This window comes from Lepidochelys kempii, chromosome 15, assembly GCF_965140265.1.
Source record: "Lepidochelys kempii isolate rLepKem1 chromosome 15, rLepKem1.hap2, whole genome shotgun sequence".
NCBI classification, from domain to species: Eukaryota; Metazoa; Chordata; order Testudines; family Cheloniidae; genus Lepidochelys; species Lepidochelys kempii.
In genome coordinates this window covers 14,315,396-14,333,708 of record NC_133270.1, presented here as the reverse complement: position 1 = coordinate 14,333,708, position 18,313 = coordinate 14,315,396, and the positions used below count along the sequence as shown (strand labels likewise).

General features: G+C 41.2%; 1 protein-coding gene across 5 annotated transcripts in view; it reads left to right on the top strand.

The window, feature by feature from the left end:
- The window catches only part of DGCR2 (DiGeorge syndrome critical region gene 2), a 66,719-nt gene extending 51,002 nt beyond the window's left edge, over positions 1–15,717 (top strand). For all 5 annotated transcript variants that reach the window (XM_073312904.1, XM_073312903.1, XM_073312901.1 and 2 more), the window contains 3 exons: positions 7,390–7,542; positions 9,043–9,279; positions 10,999–15,717. In XM_073312904.1, coding sequence (XP_073169005.1) covers positions 7,390–7,542; positions 9,043–9,279; positions 10,999–11,240 — 632 coding nt within the window. In that variant the 3' untranslated portion in view covers positions 11,241–15,717. The remainder of the gene's footprint in view (positions 1–7,389; positions 7,543–9,042; positions 9,280–10,998) is intronic.
- The last annotated feature ends 2,596 nt before the right edge of the window (positions 15,718–18,313 follow it).

Here is an 18,313-nt window from a genome sequence, read left to right as displayed (position 1 = left end):
TTGGGTATGTCTCCTTTTCTCTGGTGCCTGGGTGTATAATGTTGTTCATGTACTTCTGTTGTTTTTGTTCTTAAGTTGATTTGTTTCAAGGGCTTTTTGGTGGTGATTGCTGTTCCTGGATAGAAAGGGGTGTCTGTGGTGTGTGTCATTCTTACCATATGGTGGAAAGTCCTTGGTATTAGAAATATTTATACCCAGGAATGTGGTGACAATGAAAATCATTTGGTGCCTTGCCTGCCATATGTATATGTGGTCAGTCTCTCAAAACATGTAGACAGAGTTCTAGTGCGTGGTGGGCAGGGGCCTATCATGGTACATATTACTACCATTGACTTGGGGGAATAGAAGAGAAGTCCTAGCACCTTAATTCAGATTAGGAAAGTTTGTAGGTTCAAATGCTTTTGATTCCCTGCACAGGACCAGCTAGGTGAGGAAATTCAAGATCTCAGTGTTAAGTGATGTAAAGAGGGTTTGTTTATACGGCACTGATGAACTTTTGGGGTAGAGGAAAGCTAACAATGAGGGATGTGTTCCCCCTGAATCAAAGTGAAAACAGCACAGAAAATTGGCAAGCGTTAGATGTTTTTAAACTGGAAGATAGGGAACTGACCCACAGAGTCTGAGGAGCATTCAGGTCCCAGTAATATCTACTGAGAACGTAAGGAACACCGAGAACTCCATATAAACATAAAGGAGTATCTGTATATGGTAGTGGACGATAGGACAGAAATTACTACTGAAATGGAGAAGGGACAGGTTGAAATGAGTGATACAGTTCAGGGGCAAAATACCTATGATGTGTGCTATGAGGTAAATTTAAACCTGATAAATAAACCTGTATGTGCCTGTATACCAATGCAAGAAGCTTAGAAGCCGAAATAGGTGACCTAGAATACCTAGCAATGGAAGGGCACTTTGCCATAAGTGTTGCAAGGATTCTGAGAGTTGTAAACCAGTGAATTCTAAATTTTCAACCAATTCACTCAGTACTGAAATCAGAAATCTAGATCAGTGGTTCTCTGCCCGGGGTACGTATGTCAGCTCATTTAGATATTTGCCTAGTTTTACAACAGGCTACATAAAAAGCCCTAGCGAAGTCGGTACAAACTAAAATTTCATACGGACAATGACTTGTTTATACTGTTCTATATGCTAAAATGTAAGTTCAATATTAATATTCCAATTGATTTATTTTATAATGCACTAAAAATGAGGAAAGTAAGCAATTTTTTGTAATACTGTGTTATGACGCTTGTATTTTTATGTCTGATTTTGTAAGCAAATAACTTTTAAGTGAGGTGAAACTTGAGATACTCAAGACAAATCAGACTCCTGAAAGGGGTACAGTAGTCTGGAAAGGTTGAGCTACTGATCTAGATGGGGTAAATCAGCAGAGGTTCTATAAAGAATAATAATCTCCAGCCCAGAACTCTGAGCATGTCATCATCTAGTAGATAAAAGGGAATTGCTAAACTATAAAGAGAGAAACTCTTCCTTCACGCAGGCCAGCAACTGCTGCAGATTAGGGGGAAAAAAAAAACCCTTTTCCTATGGACAGGTTTTCATAATTGTCCATTACAGAAATTCTTGCACTTTCCTCTGAAGCATCTAAATACTAGCCACTTCTAGACCTTGAACGTTGGACCAGACAGACCACGAGTATGATCTGGTATGGCAATTCCAGTATACCTTGGTTCAGACAGCAAACAGAAGCTTTTGAGCTTGGTTTTGTGTTTTTCAGTCATCTTAAGTAAAGACCATCTGAGTTTATTTTTAACAAACCTGTTCACTGTTCAGAGTTCCCCTGGTTTTTGTTGAGAATAGCATGAGGCTACTGTTTGTCAAAATTCAAACAGAAGGACAGCTTTGAAGTGGACTAGTACTCATCTGTCTTTTAGCGTGTGCTAGCCAGTAGATGGCGCTGTTTGTCACGGAACAGAATTTGGTGAAAATAATCTGATTTTATTAGATTGTTGTTTAAAAAAGCAAATGTCCTCACTATTTTCATTCTTCTGTACCAGCCCAGTCATTTGGATATACTTCATTCAAACCAGCAAGTGGAGAGAAAGAACTCTATGCAATTTGACATCCCCTGCTATGTAAGGTGCTTGTCACGTCAGATTCCCCACTTGTTTCATCTTCGTTAAGTGGAATAGTTCTCTTAGGTAACTGAGAGTATTTGGAGTTCTCAAAGACTTGGCAGACTGACAATGTAGGTTTATTTTAAAGTCATTTAGAAAGATTTTCTATAAGTTTCTTCCTGATTTCAGACTGGTATTGCACTTTTGCACAGTGTCTAACTGAAGCTTCAGTGCCCATGGCCTCTCATGCATTAACTACTATGCAAATAGGTATACAGATTGGCTAAGATCCACAACTCTCTATAACCAGGGTTACAGCCAAAATGAGAAGGTGCAGTCTCTGTGGAGCTACGAAGTTTAACCCAGCTTGGCCAGTTCCTTATGCCTCAATTATTTTAAGGGGCTTTGGCCATCTAAAAGCATGAGACAGGAAATATATACCCGGGGTACCTGGGACCTGCTCCTCTAGAATTGTTTGGAAGCAGGTGCCTTTCTCTCACTGATAAACTTCAGTGGGGTAGGGATTAATCTTCTCTGCTACATTACCTAACTGGCACAAGAGAAACCTTTGCCTTAGAGCACTCATACCAGAATGTTTTGAGGTTTTTTTGCTTAGGGGGAGGAAGGACTACTGTTCACTTGGTATTAAGCTACAGCAGACTTTGTGTTGGTATAAATACTGTGTTCTGCGAGTTATGATTTTACAGGATGGTCCAGGAGAAATTGATCTAAGCTTCCTTGCTTGCATTTGTTTAAGCATCTATTGATTCTGTTTTCTCAAGGGAGTTATTGGAAGTTTATGGCTTAGTATTCCAAGTACTGGCTACTTATATGCAGGTATAATGCAAGAAGTAGTTATAAATTGTCAGAAGAGCTTCAGTACGTTGCATGTGTATTGAGTGATTACTGATCAGTTGTACAGGTATTTGAAAGCTGGGTTTTTTTGTTCTTGGGCCGTACAAATCGAAGTTCATTCTGCACTGTACTACTTGTAAGTTGGGATGTGAATTCAAGTCTTGGTGTCCCTTTAAAAGGGGCTTATTCAAAAAAACAATTAATTTGTTTTTAAGATTGGCATTTTTCTGCATAATAAAATAACCTAATTATATTTTCAGGTTACAAAAGATGTGGTCATGTTTCAGAAAGCTCTACAGTACGGAATGCGTGGAGATTCTTCTCCCCCCCCCCACTCCCCTCCTTCCCAAAAGAGGGAAAAAACCCAAATACCCCCAAACCTTTCTATTGAGTGTGTGGCAATAGAAACCAAGCAAGTGCTTATCAGCTGCAAATCTGTCCGGAAGCCATGCTTATCATAAGACTGATCTGTAAGTCATGTTCATGATTAAAAGCTGCTAGCTTCCTCCTGCTTTATCCGTCACATGCAGTATGAAAGTTAAGCTTAAACTTGCACTAGGAAGGGGTGGGGGGGAATGACAGCTTTCCTCCCACTATTATCGGCAGTGGTAAGATTTGCTTATACCCTAGTACCAAATTCTTATCTTAAACTATTTTAATGCAGCATCAGCCACCAGACAGAATTGAGATGACCTGAGATAACACTGCAGCAAGGTTCTTTAATCCTTGTTTATGCTGTGGATTTTAACTATTTCATGAATGCTATTTTTGAAGAGTATACTTTACGTCTCTGTATTCCCTGTTTTAAGACCTTCGTTCTCTAGTGAAACTGAAGCCATCTTAAAAATAGCGTTGTATTCTTGTCTCAGAAGCTAGTTTTATTTTTTTAAGTAACTTAATTATTGGGGAAGAGATTCATTAAGCAGCTGTAAAACGTAGTCCGTAGTGAAGTCTCCTCTGGTGGTGGTAAACACTGACATTTTCACATGAAGCATGTCAATTTTTCCCTCTGGGGTTTTACAGATATTAGATGACTAAACTAGTAAGTTGCTTTCTTTAATCAGTGCAGGTTTGTCTTTGTCAGATATTTCTGGATATCCTCCCAAAACCCCCATCTCAGGAGAAAGAAAACTGTTTAATTTACCTACTGTTGATTAGTAGTCCTCCAAAGAGAGACCCTTGGGAAATACATCTTGCTGCTGAGTTGGCAGATTATAAGCGCTTACTGTCCGAGTGGGTAAACAGCAACTGTAATAGTGCACAAGACTATTTTTTAAAGGAATTGGGAAGGGAGGGAACACTTCAGTGCTAGGAATTTGCTGAGCAGTCACATCTACAACACTTCAGAAGATACTTGATCCATTTTGACTTGTTAAGGAAGAATTATTTTAGTGCCTTGCATTTACAATACCACAGCTGAGGGGAAGTATGTATGTGGTTCTGTTTGCTCTCTGTGGGTGTGACAAAGTTACTTATTTGTCTGACATCTGTTCAGACAGATCCACCCGTATCTTTCAGTGTATTTTGTTTCTTTTAATATTTCTATGAATTAGAGAGCTCAGTGTGTAGAAGCCTCTGCAGTGACTGCAAATTGATGCATAGTCACAGGATACTGTTGCTGTCTCCAATTCCGGGAAGCTGTTCACTCAGCTGCCAGCGTTTGGTGAAATATACAATTTGGGAATAAAATGTCACACTAGAGACCTATGTTCTGTACCTCTATAAAAGTATCCTTTTATCTAGGATTTGGTTTATGGTCAAGTCCCTTGCCAGGCCAGGCAGGCAGAAGTTCTAGGCAAACCTTTCAGGACCATGACAAGGAGCACTTTGAAAGAGGGCTGTGACCAGAAATGGGCTGAGACTTGCCCCAGCTGTGATAGATGTGAAGAGAATACATGGAAGTGGAAGCAGGCAGTATATTGTGCTGTGGGCAGGGGTGAGCTGGGGATGACCACAAACTCAGAATTGCCAGTGAAAAGAGGAAGGCTGTTGTGTTCATGTGTTCACACTGAGCAAATGAGGTTAAAAGTGAAAATGAGAATATGATAAATCCACTTAACTTTTAGTTGTGTGCCATTAGGAGGAGGCAGTACGAGCTAAAGAAGGGGATGCTGGAGAGGAAGATAAATAGGAGAGGGAGGCTGAGGAAGCTTGTTAAAGCTATTCTCTTACAGCAAAAGTAGAGAGAGTGCGGTTTCATTTACATTGTTAAACACAGAAAACTAGGAGAATAGCAGAAAGGAAAATCAGATGGCAGGTGAGGTAGGTTTTATATCCAGATTTATTGTTGATAAATTTCGCTAAAATACTGAAAATGTAAGTCATTTGCAAACCCTGCATGTGATTTATAATTATTTGGGTGGCTGCTTAGTTGCTGCTTGTGATTAAGCTTAGGGAACCAAGATAGTTCTGGGTTACAGTGGTGAGTCAGGAGGGTTGGTAAAGCTATTTGATCAAAATACAAGATTTTCTAAAGGATACATCTCACTGGCTGAATTTGACAGAAAAGGAAGGAAAAGACTTGGAAGAGCCTCATCCTACATCCCCACTTCCACTGCCTTTCCGGAAATACTTACTCACACACTCTCTCTCTCTCTCTCTCTTTGTAAAATGGCACTTAAACTATTTGAAGGTAAATTTTACTATATTTCAAACATCAGGCAGCAGCTAAAGAGCAGTGCAAGCTGGGAATGGTGGCTTGGGATGCATAAGGTTCTGAAGTGGGAGGCAGATATTGTCACTGGGAGTTGAGAGCCCAGTTTGAGATTGTGGATATTCGCAGAGGTCGTTGGACAGCTGGGTGGGAGACATTTGGTTAATGTGTGAGGGGGAACGTATTGATGAAAGTCTATGGTGCGGGGTGGGCTTCTATTAAGAATTAAAAATAAAATTGATTGTGTGTTAGCTGTGCGATTGTACACACTGCTTGTTTCTATAATTTATTAACACTAGAGGTAGGATTCATAACCTCATAAACACACATTGAAAATAAACCCATTTGAAATATTTCACAGCTATAACCTCATCTGACAGTTTTATTACTATAGTAGCACCAACTCAGAATACAAATAGGAGTACAGTATGCAGAGGAAATGTTTTGTGTTAATTTTAGTATCTCAAGTTAAGCAGTTCGATCTTAGAATCAAACAGTAAAGTGTAAAAGACCTTTTACAAAAATTCCTTGTGGTAAATCTCTAATAGAATCTTAGCACAAGTCAGAATATTTTGTATGTGGATGTATTAATCTGTTGTGAGCGATCCATAAAATGCAACATAAGAAGCTGGGGAATGTAAAAGAGCAGCCCTTCCAAGGGACAGCCAGCAGCACGGAAGACAGTGCCCAGTTAGTAACCATAAAATGGTATTCCTTAGACAGTGCCCAGTTAGTAACCATAAAATGGTATTCCTTAGACAGTGCCCAGTTAGTAACCATAAAATGGTATTCCTTAGACAGTGCCCAGTTAGTAACCATAAAATGGTATTCCTTAGCACAGTTGCTTACGTTCCCATGTTCTCTGGCTGTTCTAGTAGTCTTTGGATCAAACGATTTTGTTTTCAAAGTCAGTTAAAGAATTGTGCTCATTTGAAAAAATAACTTGGTGCATGACATAAGTGCTGGAGATTTGTAGCGAAGTTCATTTGAGAAGCAAAATACTCAGGATAAAGTTTCAACCCTTCCAACAGCTTATGCACAGAAGTTTGCAGAGATCAGTGTAATCACTGCTTTTATTTAACCGCAATATGCAGGTAATATACAGTTGTGTCCTCTTCATCCAGTGCAGACAGTCCTGTCTCTTGGCCCTGGTTTACACTGGGGGTGGGGGGGTCGACCTAAGTTAAGCAACTTCAGCTACGCGAATAGCTACACATGAAAAGCATTACCAGTATCTAAATGCAGAGTTTGATGATAATTATCACCCCTAGGTGATATGTAAAACATTCCCATTCATACAGATGGATAAATTGAAATTCAAAAAAGTTGTGACTTGTCTAAGATCAGACATGAAGGCTCTGGTAGAGCTGGGAATAGAACCCAGATTTCCTAATTCCCAGGTCTTTGCCTTAACCCTAAGACTGACCTCTACGCTCTTGGAGCACAGATCGATTGACTTTTTCTGGTGCAAACAAAGATGAGTATCTGAAATGCTCTTTAACTTCTGCTTTTCCCCTTTCCATGTCATGCAAGACTTTCATCTGTAGTCTTAAGCACTTGGTTCCACTGTGCCGGATAACAAATGTTAAGGGAATCCAGATTCGTTACAAAGGATGGATTTCCTAATAACTTTTTAATATACAATTTTCTGCATGTATGAAATTAAAACCTAGTCATTAATCTTCACTCTAGGTTCATACTTCCCCAGTATTGAAAGAAAACGTCAAGAAAAATAACTTTTGGTCAAAGTAGTAATGGTTTTTTTTTTGTTTTTTGTTTTTAATTTAATTCACCTAACAGATGGCAACAGTTTATTTGACTCGATGGCAAGTGGAATGCGGCTGATAGTAAGCTGCATCTCCTCCTTTCTTATCTTATCTCTGCTGCTCTTCATGGTCCACCGGCTGCGTCAGAGACGCAGAGAGCGCATTGAGTCTCTGATTGGAGTAAATTGTAAGTATTCTGTAACTGCAGTTCTAGCCAGTTGTGTTGTAGCTGTGTGGGTCCCAAGATGTGGGAGAGGTAATATCTTTTATTGGACATGCTTCTGTTGGTGAGAGAGACCAGCTTTCGAGCTAACACAGAGCCCTTCAGGTCTGGGAAATGTACTCAAAGGGTATGTCTGCACTGCAATTAAACGCCCACAGGTGGCCTGTGTCAGCTGATGTGGGCTTGTGGGACTCAGGCTTCAGGGCCGTAAAATGAGTGTAGGCGCTCAGGCTGGAGCCTGGGCACTGGGATCCTCCCCCGTTCACTCATCAATGGACAAGCCTGGGAGCTTAAATTCATAACTTTGCCAGGTACTAAAAATCATGGACTGAATAGAGACGCTAATTATAGCTGTCTCCTTCACCTGGAGTGGTCCCTTGTGTGTTAACTACTTATACTAAACAATCTGTTCCACCTTGTATTTAGCTGTGACACTGAGTACACTTCCCAGCGGAAGAGCAGCTCCGTGTAAGCTTGGCTCTCACCCACAGAAGTTGGGTATTGCCTCACCCACTTTGCAGTTTTAGCTCAGTTATATAAGCATGCTTCCAAAGTGGATTAACCTAAGCTGCACACAGGCTGTTTTAGTGTGGAATCCGAGTGTCCACATGGGATGATAGTGTGGAATAGCTTTTGCGCCTTACATTCACAGCCTAGCTATTGCACATAACTTCCCCATGAATTCCCTGTGTAGACAAGCCCTTAGTAATAGAATTATAAGTCTCTGCCATGTAAAGAGAACAAGTGGAAATGGGAGTCTGGCTCTGAGCTGACCTGCTGAATGGCTGTGTCTGAACACTTCTGTATACTGGCTCTAATTGTCATGATTTGAAAAAAAATTAATTCTGTGGGGCACGCCTGATCTTTCTAAAGATCTTGTACTGACACCAGTCTTGTTTATCACTCTCTGATTGGGAGGCTTCTGGGTAGGAACATTAGTTAATGTGCCTGATTATCGTGTGAGCAAGTATACTAAAGTCATCATTTGACATGGTACCCTGATCAGGTGTTCCTACATTCTTCTCTTTGTCCATTCGTTGAGGGAATATTAATGGTGGTAACATTTGTACCATGCCCAAAGGTGTGCTTGGGCACCTTGTAGAACAAATAGACAAATAGATCCCTACCTTAAAGAGCTTTAAAGGCTAGAATTTAGATATGACGTGGGTGAGGATGAGGACAAACGAGTGGGTGTGGGGGGAGAAAGGATAGATAGATGTTTCGTGGTGATTTGCTAAGATTTATATATGCTTCTGGATGGCTGACATTTAGGCCTGGCACTAACAGTATGGTTTTTAGGGTGAATTTGAATGAGGCAAAAGTATGGCTTCATTATGCAGGTTTTGGGAGAGATTCTGTGAATAAGGGGCAGAATGGAAGAAGGCGCAGAGGTGGGCCTTAGTCCGGAGGGAAAGGAAATGGGATAAAGCCACACATTTTCTCATACTTTATTCATTTAAACAGTGCACCATTTTAACCTGGGCCGCAGGATGCCTGGTTTTGATTATGGTCCAGATGGTTTCGGAACAGGCCTTACTCCGCTGCATCTTTCAGATGATGGGGAAGGTGGGGCCTTTCATTTCCATGACCCCCCACCACCCTATTCAGCTTACAAATATCCTGATATTCAGCATCCTGATGACCCGCCTCCTCCCTATGAGGCTTCCATCAATCCAGACAGTATCCTTTGTTCTACTCCAGGTACGTGGGCAGGAGTTTTGATAATTTTACGAGCTTGGTAACAAATATCTTTACGAGGAACACTCCAGTCCTTTTTTGTTCTGCTTAGAGGGAAGATAATCTAAACTAAACTGGAACATACAGCTATTTTAGGGATTCTATGATAGAAGAGCAATGATATATTTCAGAATCTAATCTTTCACTTTTTGTGGCAAATGTTTTAATACAAGTCTTGCTCTATAATAATTTTTACTCTTCCTAATACTAAAATTCTCTGGGCCTCTAAATCAGTATTTGTATGAGTGCTGCAAACTTGTTTTTAGCTCTTAGACTTCACCTCTTCAAAGTTTTTTATGACTGAAATATGATGGAGGAAACCTAACCTACAGCAGTTGGAGGCAGGAGAGTGAACAATCTCTTGATAGGTAAATTTGGTGTATGCTGGCAGAGCAATCACAACAGGAGGGTTCTTGATGATGGAATTTGTTTCCTCCATGCCTTTCAGAGCACACCTTCTGTGCACAGCTCACCTATTCATTACAGGCCTTTGCCTGATGAAGGTTGTGTTTTTTGTTTACTTGAAGGTTTAGTCCTTTAGTTGTTGTAGATGGTCAACTAAAAGTTGATATTTAATTGCTGTATTACATCCTAAGCTGAGATGAAGCATGAATTTTTATAAACCAAACCATAGGTCACTAACACTTCAGTACTCTTGATGAGGACACCTTAGAGTATTTCGAAGTTTAAAAAAAAGACAAGAGTCTTCAGTATATAATTTTTTTGAGAAATGTTTTTTTTTAATTTTGTTTTGGTGTTGAATTTTTATAAAGGTAACTAAAATGTAAATCAGTAATATGCTCTGAGAGCTGTACATATGCATGCAGTTACTATCACTTTTGACTGTACTCTTGCTATCCTGGAATTCTTGAAGTGTGCATATGTTAATGAGAGACAAATGAGGAACACCTCCAAACAAAACTATCTAAATAGGGGAGACTCAAATGCAGCAACAGTCTCTGTACCCTGACTTCTGAGCCATTGAAGTTATAAAAGCCAGTATTTGGCATCAAGGAAGAGCAAGGTGGAGTTCAGGGTTCATACTTTAAGAGATACTGACCTCAAATTGTTGGTTTCTGCAAAACCTAAATCTGTCAAAGTTTTTATGAAACTTCAAAACAAAAATAATTTCAGTGAAAGCTGTTAGTAAATTTAAACATTTCTCTCTAATAATTCCTAACCAAAGCATTACAGCACTTTTGGTGCTTGAGAATGTTGCAAGTAAAACTGACTAGAAACATGAAACTGACTTGTCTGTTTCAAATGTCCTTGGATGACTAGCAAAAATTAGCAGAGTAAATTAGACTGAAATGTTCTCATTTTTAATAGCATGGTATGTTAGTAATACAGTAATGGTATTTATATTTCTAAAGTGGCTTAAGCAACTGATCCCATATTCTTTTTTTTAAGAAGTGCTCATTCCTGAAGTGCTGCACACCCAAAGTATATGTGTTGACTAATCCTGTCATGTTATTGCTTATACCAAATATTGTCTATTTGGACTGACTAGCTAGATTTAAGCCCTACAATGTGTGCCAGTTACTTGTTTGGCCTTTCTGGGGCTAGGTGTGAGGAGCATCTCATATGACAATCAAACTTAAATGCAACTTCATAGAATAACCATCCAGAGTGCACACTGACAGACCAGAGATTTCTGATGCTTCTTGCCTTTCTCCCTTGCAGATGGTGTTCTTTCCCAGACAGTGCAGAGCAGTCAACCATCACTAGGAAACAGTGATTTATCACCACAGCTTACAGAGGAATCTCATCCTCCCTCAGTTGGCCCTTCTTCAGTGGGACTGGAAGACTCTGCAGATAGTAGCACCTTCCTTGTACCTCCCGACAAGCCCCTCAGCGAAAGCACACCGGCAGAAACTCTTGCAGGAAGTCGCCAGAGTCACTGTTCTCTTAATACCGTTGTATAAAGGAATAAAATGCTTACTGCTGGCAGAAATAATACGAGCAACTGTTTTGCACACAGCTGAACGGGCAAACACTACTCCATGGGGTGAACTTCAGAAGGAAGGTCCACTTCGATTTTGAGCACCCTGCTTTTAATGTTCTAGTATAGGACTGTGCCTCTTGTTTTTGGCTGTCATTCATTCACGAATTGGTTTGTCCTGTAAATATGGATTGTGGAACCTGTACTTTTTTCCACTGGCTATGGGAAAGAAGGTGCAGAGAATTTTCTTTGACTTCTTCTAAAGAGGAAAAAGCGTGGGTAGCTTTTTTGTCTTTTTTAATCACGGAGCGGAAATGAAAAAAATAGACATCAGAAAAAAGCTTGTTTGAATTTGAGTACCGTGGGATCCAGGAAGTGGACACTGACAAGAAAAGAGGAGAAGGGGCAGTCACCTTATAATCTGTTGTCTCTTTGCTCAGTGCTACGCTCATGAAAAACTGGAGGATGAAAAGGATCTGCATAACGTTTGATTTCGTCTGCTCTTTATGGAAATGGGTACTGAGCGAAAAAAACCTGGGATTTGCAGTTACAACGTATTTATTTATCTGTAGCTGCAAATCTTGTACTGAGAGGTAAACTTCTGATTCATAAACAAGGACGTGTCTATAATACTGGCATCTCTTTACTAGAGGCACAGTATATGTTCGGTAGTGCTTTGGGGAAGGGATTTACTCCCTAACTGATACTTCAGTCATTTGAGATTTGTGTTAAATCATCCCTTTCCTTTAAATCTAGCTTCATTTGAATTAGCAAAACTAACTTGTGTACTACAAAATGAGGCTCTTGTCAATCACCCACTAAACTTAACTTTCAGGTTAGGCGAAGATGGATTCTGTTGGCTTGGATTTTATGAATACTGAATACTTTTTAGTTTGTGTTCTCAAAATGAAGTGGGATTTTAATGTATACGGGATTTCCTTTCTCTTCTACCCCATCTTTCTTGCATCTGATTCTCCCTGATTTACTGTAGCAGCCCCCATAATCAGAGCAGATCAAGTTAGTCATATAAGGAATTTGTACTGAACACTTCTCTTGAGTGTTGTCCTGTTGCCTTATGAAAGGTAGCAAGCCTAGAGGGACAGGAAGAAAGCACTGCATGGGAATGGTATTGTGCTGTTTTGGTTAAGTTTGGTAGTGACAGAGAAATCGTACAGGATTGATTAATGGGATCTAACTCAACAATGTGCTTTCCCAGCATAGCTGACTTCTCCCCCTCCTTCCATTGTAAATGCTGCTACTTTCTATTTGGGATCTTGCTATTTGCCCTACTATACTTGGAGTGGCTTGATAGTTCAACCTGTTCGCACAAAAACCCTGATTTTCATCACCCAGTTTGTATTTAGTGTGTCTCGAAATTCAGGCACTTGCTAACCATCTTAAACCCCTTGGAGTGTATAAAACAGCTCTCACGTGCGCTGCTAATGCAGGTGTGAGTGCATTAGGAAACACCGTTAGAAAAGCCGATCCACTTGGGGAATTTTGTAAACATGGCCTGTTACCATTCACTGTCTAACTTGTAATCTGTTTTAAAATGAGTGGCACAGTTCTCCACCCAGTGGATTCATTGCCAGTTCCTCCTCTGAATTAGAGTCCTGGTCCAGTAACATGGAGGGTATAGCAGAAGTCAGAGCCATGCATACAGCTTATGACTATATCAAGCATTTCTGAAGTATGAAAATAAAGCGGGTTTTGTGCACTTTTGGAGCACATTCATACGTTTTATACATTGTATGTATGTACTGATTTTTCTTTAGTTTTATATGTACGAGTGTGTGTGCGTGTTTCTGGGTGGCGATTAATAAATACATGCTGTAGATGGTACCCTTTGTGCTGCATCAAACTAGGTGAAGCTAAGCTCTGGGATATGAGTTTGTCTCCCAGGCTGCAAAGTTAATGCTTCTATAAAGCTGGCAACACTATGCGATAGGACAGAGTATCATAGTTCACGTGGCTAGGATACAAAGTCTCTACTCCGAACTGTTCCAGAAAGGATTTTGCTAGCACTGGCCAATGGCAAACTTTTCTTATCGTTCCTTTAAAGCCAGGTAGAGTATTCATTCTGCATCGCTTCCTAGCGCAATAATGAAAGGCCTTTAGGCTTGTTTTTGTCTCTTCCAATCGTTTCCTGGCTGAGGTGAACAGATACCTTACCTCACATGTTTCACAAGACTCAGTCAGTTTTTACTTTCACGTGTTTCTCAGTGGTAAATTTATATGAAAATAAGCTTTGTTGCAACTCAATTTCGTGATGGCTCATGGTTGCAATTATTCCAAATACAGACTTTTTTCTGCAGGTGTCTGAGTGTAATATTTTTCAAAGCTTCTGATCTATTCCCACTTCAGTGGTGGAGTAAAGGCTATAGCTTTTCCCTTTTTTTGTTAAGATTAACAGTAAACGGGAAAACTCTGCCATGGACAGAGCAGCTCACTCAGTACAGATCTTGTTTACCTCTCCATGAGCATCTAATTTGGCAATAAAATGGTCATATTTCCCTTTTAGTATATCACTGTAGCATTTTTCATATATAATACTCCATCTTGGAGAAAGATCCTTTGTCGCTGAAAATGTCATTTCTACCAAGACTTCAGGACCAACTGGGGAAGAGTTAGTTTCTATGAAAGCAGTTGACTCCTTATCAGAACTTCCCAGCCAGTGGAAAGATGGCTGCTGTGAAGCTCCTGTTATGAACACCCATTCAAAAGACACTGGTGCTCAGCCTAGGAAACCCTTCCTCTTAATGTCAATGAATTGATGATTTCTTTGGAATTCACATTTATGTTATGCATTGGTTCCTTATCACCACGCTCTTCTGGCTGCTGCTGTTAAATAATAGTGGTGTATCGTTAACCTTTCTCCAAGCATGAGGGAGCGGGTTGAAAAGATTCCTGTTACTTCATCATTCCTGGCAGTGCAAGTGAGTGAAAAATGTGCACTTCCCTCCAGTTGGAATATTGTTCATTGCAGTTAGTTTTGCAAGGTTCCAAGACTGTCCCATTTAGGGCTGGCTAACGTGCTCCATTTTGGCTTTGTACAAAATACTCTGCCTCAGATCTCCCTCCCCCACAACAAAATGTGGTGCCATATTGTTAAGGTTTTTGCTGTTCCTCCAAGAACTGTTTAGATATCCACTTGTATCAACGTTATCAACTCTGCATGCACACGTATTCTCACTGCAGCGTTGAGTGTTCTACTGGGTGGGTTAATAGCAGATTCTAATTTCAGAAAGCTCAATGGTTTTAATTCTGTACCAGCGGTTAAAACTATGGCCACGTAGGTGTGGCAAGAGTTGTTAGTTTGTTTGCATAATGTTCAGTCTTGGACTAGTTTGAGGTTCAAAATTAGACTTTCGTCCTCTCATGATGGAACAGAAGTGTGAAACGAACTGAACATTATTTCTGAAGGCCTAATCATGTTCCTGAGCAAGGGCCAGTCTTCTCGTTGAAGTCCCAGTTCTAGGGGAGCTTTCCTGCGTAAGGATTGCAGTATGGCACTCTTGAATTTTGTCAGTCTTCATCTGGAAAAATCTGCTTCATGAACTTTAAACTGCTCTCCTTCCCCACCCAAAGCTGTAAGGGTTTTTTTTTATTAAATAGATGAATTTCTGCACACACACTGAGTTCTTCCCTTTAGTGGTGGATCTCTGTTTCAAAGCACTAATTTTTTCTGTACAAAGCATAGCTTATCTTTCCTCTGGAAAATCTGCTTTCCCATTAAGTAGGTGGAGGAAAAAAAAGTTGTCCAACTTTTTTTGTTTTATATAAAATTTCCCTCTAAAGCCCTTATGCATGATTGGAGGCTAGACCCTTAAATTACAGCTTGCGAAGATAGTGAAGGTGAATCAGTAGCAGCCCCATGCATTTGGATTCTGACATTGATTCCACTCTGGATAAAATATTGGATCGATGAATTCAACAACAAAGATCTGCTTCCCTTACCAATATTCTGGATCAACCAGCTGCTGAGGTACAACGTAAGATTTCTTCCCCCTCAGTACTGTGCACCTTGCAGAGCAGAATGTGTTGGAGGTGGTTCTAGAAGAGACATGCTGCACTTTCATCACCATGCTGTATTGTAATCTGAATGCCAGACTTTTGTATGCCTGGGAGACTGCGAGAGAGAGAGAGAATGAGACCCAGCTTTTTACCTTCTCTTGACAAATACTTTCAGCCAAGGCTGCATTTGCAGACTCTTCCTGTGTAGTTGATTTGTGACTGAATGTAACCATGGCAGTGTATAAAAGATTTTGATATTCCATGAAATACCATGTAGAAATGAAATTTGATACTGTAATAATTCTGTCCATGTGACCTTTTGTTTTTATGTTTTCTTTTCTTTGGGGTTGGCACTAAATTTTTTTTCTCAAGATGCTGTGAGACATTTCATCCAAATGCCAAATAAAAGGTGTTCTGTAAGAGAAAGGGGCTGTTAATGTTATGATGGTGTTTGAATCAGCTCTGTTCTGAACAGTAAAGGATCCACTGGTCAAATCAGTCTTAAGCATGTGCACAAGACTTTGCAAGATCTGAGTTTAACTTACACATGACGTGTAGCTCCCTAGAGGTCCCCTTGAATAAGTATTAGTATTGAATAAGTATAAGTATAAGTAATACTGTTAACGATCACAGTAAATTCCATTGATACCATTTCTTTGGCAAAAGGACCTCATTTCTGTCCCTCAACTAACCCAATTGAGGCAAAAGCCCTGCCCATTGTTGCTGACCTGGCTTGGTAAAACACTGTTCCATTACAGTCGTGGGTTAAAGCAAGTCACTGAGTCAGTTACATGCCTGATCCTGCCACGGTTACTTACCCACAATGCATTGGGGCAGGAGGTGAGGCATAGAATTCATACAGCCAGTGCCAGGTGTAATATAAGTTGCCATCTCTGCATGAGAATGGTCAGTTCTCTCAGAGGTGCTGCAAACAAACTCAGGTGTTCAGTAAAGAGATTGCACTGAAAGTTAATTAGGTTTTACATTTAATTAACAGTTTTTAGACCCACCCACCCCCTCCCAATTGTCGTCATTTGTTGGCCAAATGGTATTTGAAATGTCACATGGATCTACGCTTCTGAAGATAAAACTAGACACGTTAACAGATGTTTACCCAGACCTACCTGCATGAGCTTAGTAAATACGGAGACGTTAGTATGTAAAGCTTTTGCATGATATCTGGATAAAATGGGCACCTACTGCATAACTCTTGAATCCGTCAGCTAATCTCTCAGTCCATTCCATGCCCTTCTCCCTGTACCTCAACAAATCTGTTCATGTAGGATCTGGTCTCTGGGCTACTCGGCAGCAGCTACTGGACCATTAGCTGGTCTTCCCTCTCTTCCGCTTGCCAATTGCTTAGTGTTCGGTGTGCCACTGAGGTAACCAAGGCAGGGAGTGACTCATTTGGCTGATGGGGAGGGCCCTAGTTCCACCCACCTTTATAACAAGGCCCTTTGTTATCTGTGTTTACTGATTTCTTCCCCCGGTCTCCCGCCCCCCCCCCCCAAAAAAAACCACCCCTCTCAGCTTTTGAAAAACGCACTATTTATTTAGGTTTTACAGATGTTTTTCACCCAGATTTTAGCTTTTAAGGAATTTTTCACAGGGGAAGCATGGGGGGCCCATGCTGAAGGGCTGGCAAGGTCAGGAGAGGGCTCTATCCAGCAGGGGGCCAGTACGGATGGTGCCACCTTTCACTTCCTTCCCAACCCCAGCCCTTCAGTGTGGCCACGTCAACTTCCTTTGTGCAGTGAGGGAGCGGGATGGGCAGAGAGCTGGGTCTCAGCAGCCAAGACTACCTAACTGCTGCAGGGAGTGGAAAGCTTCCTTAACTCCCACGTGGTGGGTATCCCCTGCCTTCCCTTAGCCTGCGGCCCTTTGTTTTTGTCTTTTCTGATTTTTCTGCCTTTTTGTAATTTAATAAAAACTGGGAAATTAAAACACTTCCCCTGCAAATGCAGGGCCTGATGCCCACTTCAGTAGCCCCCCAAAATCTGGAGAACCCTGTGGGGAGGCCAAGCTGGGAGCGGGTAGCCAGAGCTTCTGGCTGGAAGCTGAATGCTACATGGGCCTGATGTTCATTCCCACTCTTGTGCTGTCTCTAGACCCAAGACTGGAATCTGTTTGGGTGGAGTTCGATGATGGTTTACATAGCAGGGGCTCTAACCGCGTAGCTTCAGCACAACTTGAATGGTTGAAGTGTGCGGGGCTCCATGGAGTTGGGAAGCCTGGCTCTTCCTCCCTAAGCTCCAGTTTTGTCTGTTAAGAGGCAGGCGCGCGTACGACAAGGGTGGGAGTTTCGGTAATATTTTTTATTCCTATCTGCCTCAGTTTCCCTCTGTGCTTTGCATTGCTATGCACCAATTGTAAAGGGTTAAAAGCTGCTTTGGAGGCAGAGTGGGAGGCATGAGGTGTTGGGTCACCCAAGTGTCTAGGGTGGTGTGAATGGGGTGTTTCAGGACTGGCCGAAACCCAGTCCTATGAGTGGAGGCTCAGGAAAGGCAGAGTAAGCCCTAAGGGCAGGGGCATTCCCATCCAATGATGAACAGCCAAGGGGAAAGAGAGCTCCAACACCTCCTGCTGGGAGACAGCAAAGGTTCAGAGCTCGGGAACAAAGAGGAAGGGTGGTACATGGCTGCGAAGAGCTGAGCCTGCAGAGAAACAGGAGCTCCCACCAGGGACTGAGCCCAATAGTGCAGTATAGGAAGACAGCGATGCAGATCTGTCCCTATCCAGCAGTGTTCACCTGGGCAGTAGACCCTGTACTTCTGTACCATTTCTCTTGGACTCCCTAGCTTTAGATATCTGGACACATGGGAGACTTTCTATTCTGTGGCCTTTATCTATGATACCCTGAATTCCTTTTTTTTTTTTTTTTTTGTAATGGGGCTTCCCCTTTAGAATGATCAAAATAAGTGGGAGACATTTGGGGAGTATTTAAGGAGGCTGCCATTCTCTCCTGTTACCCCTGGGAGAGCAAGCACACCAGCCCTGCTTTTCCAATGCAGAGCTCAGAATTACACTGGCACAATGGACTCC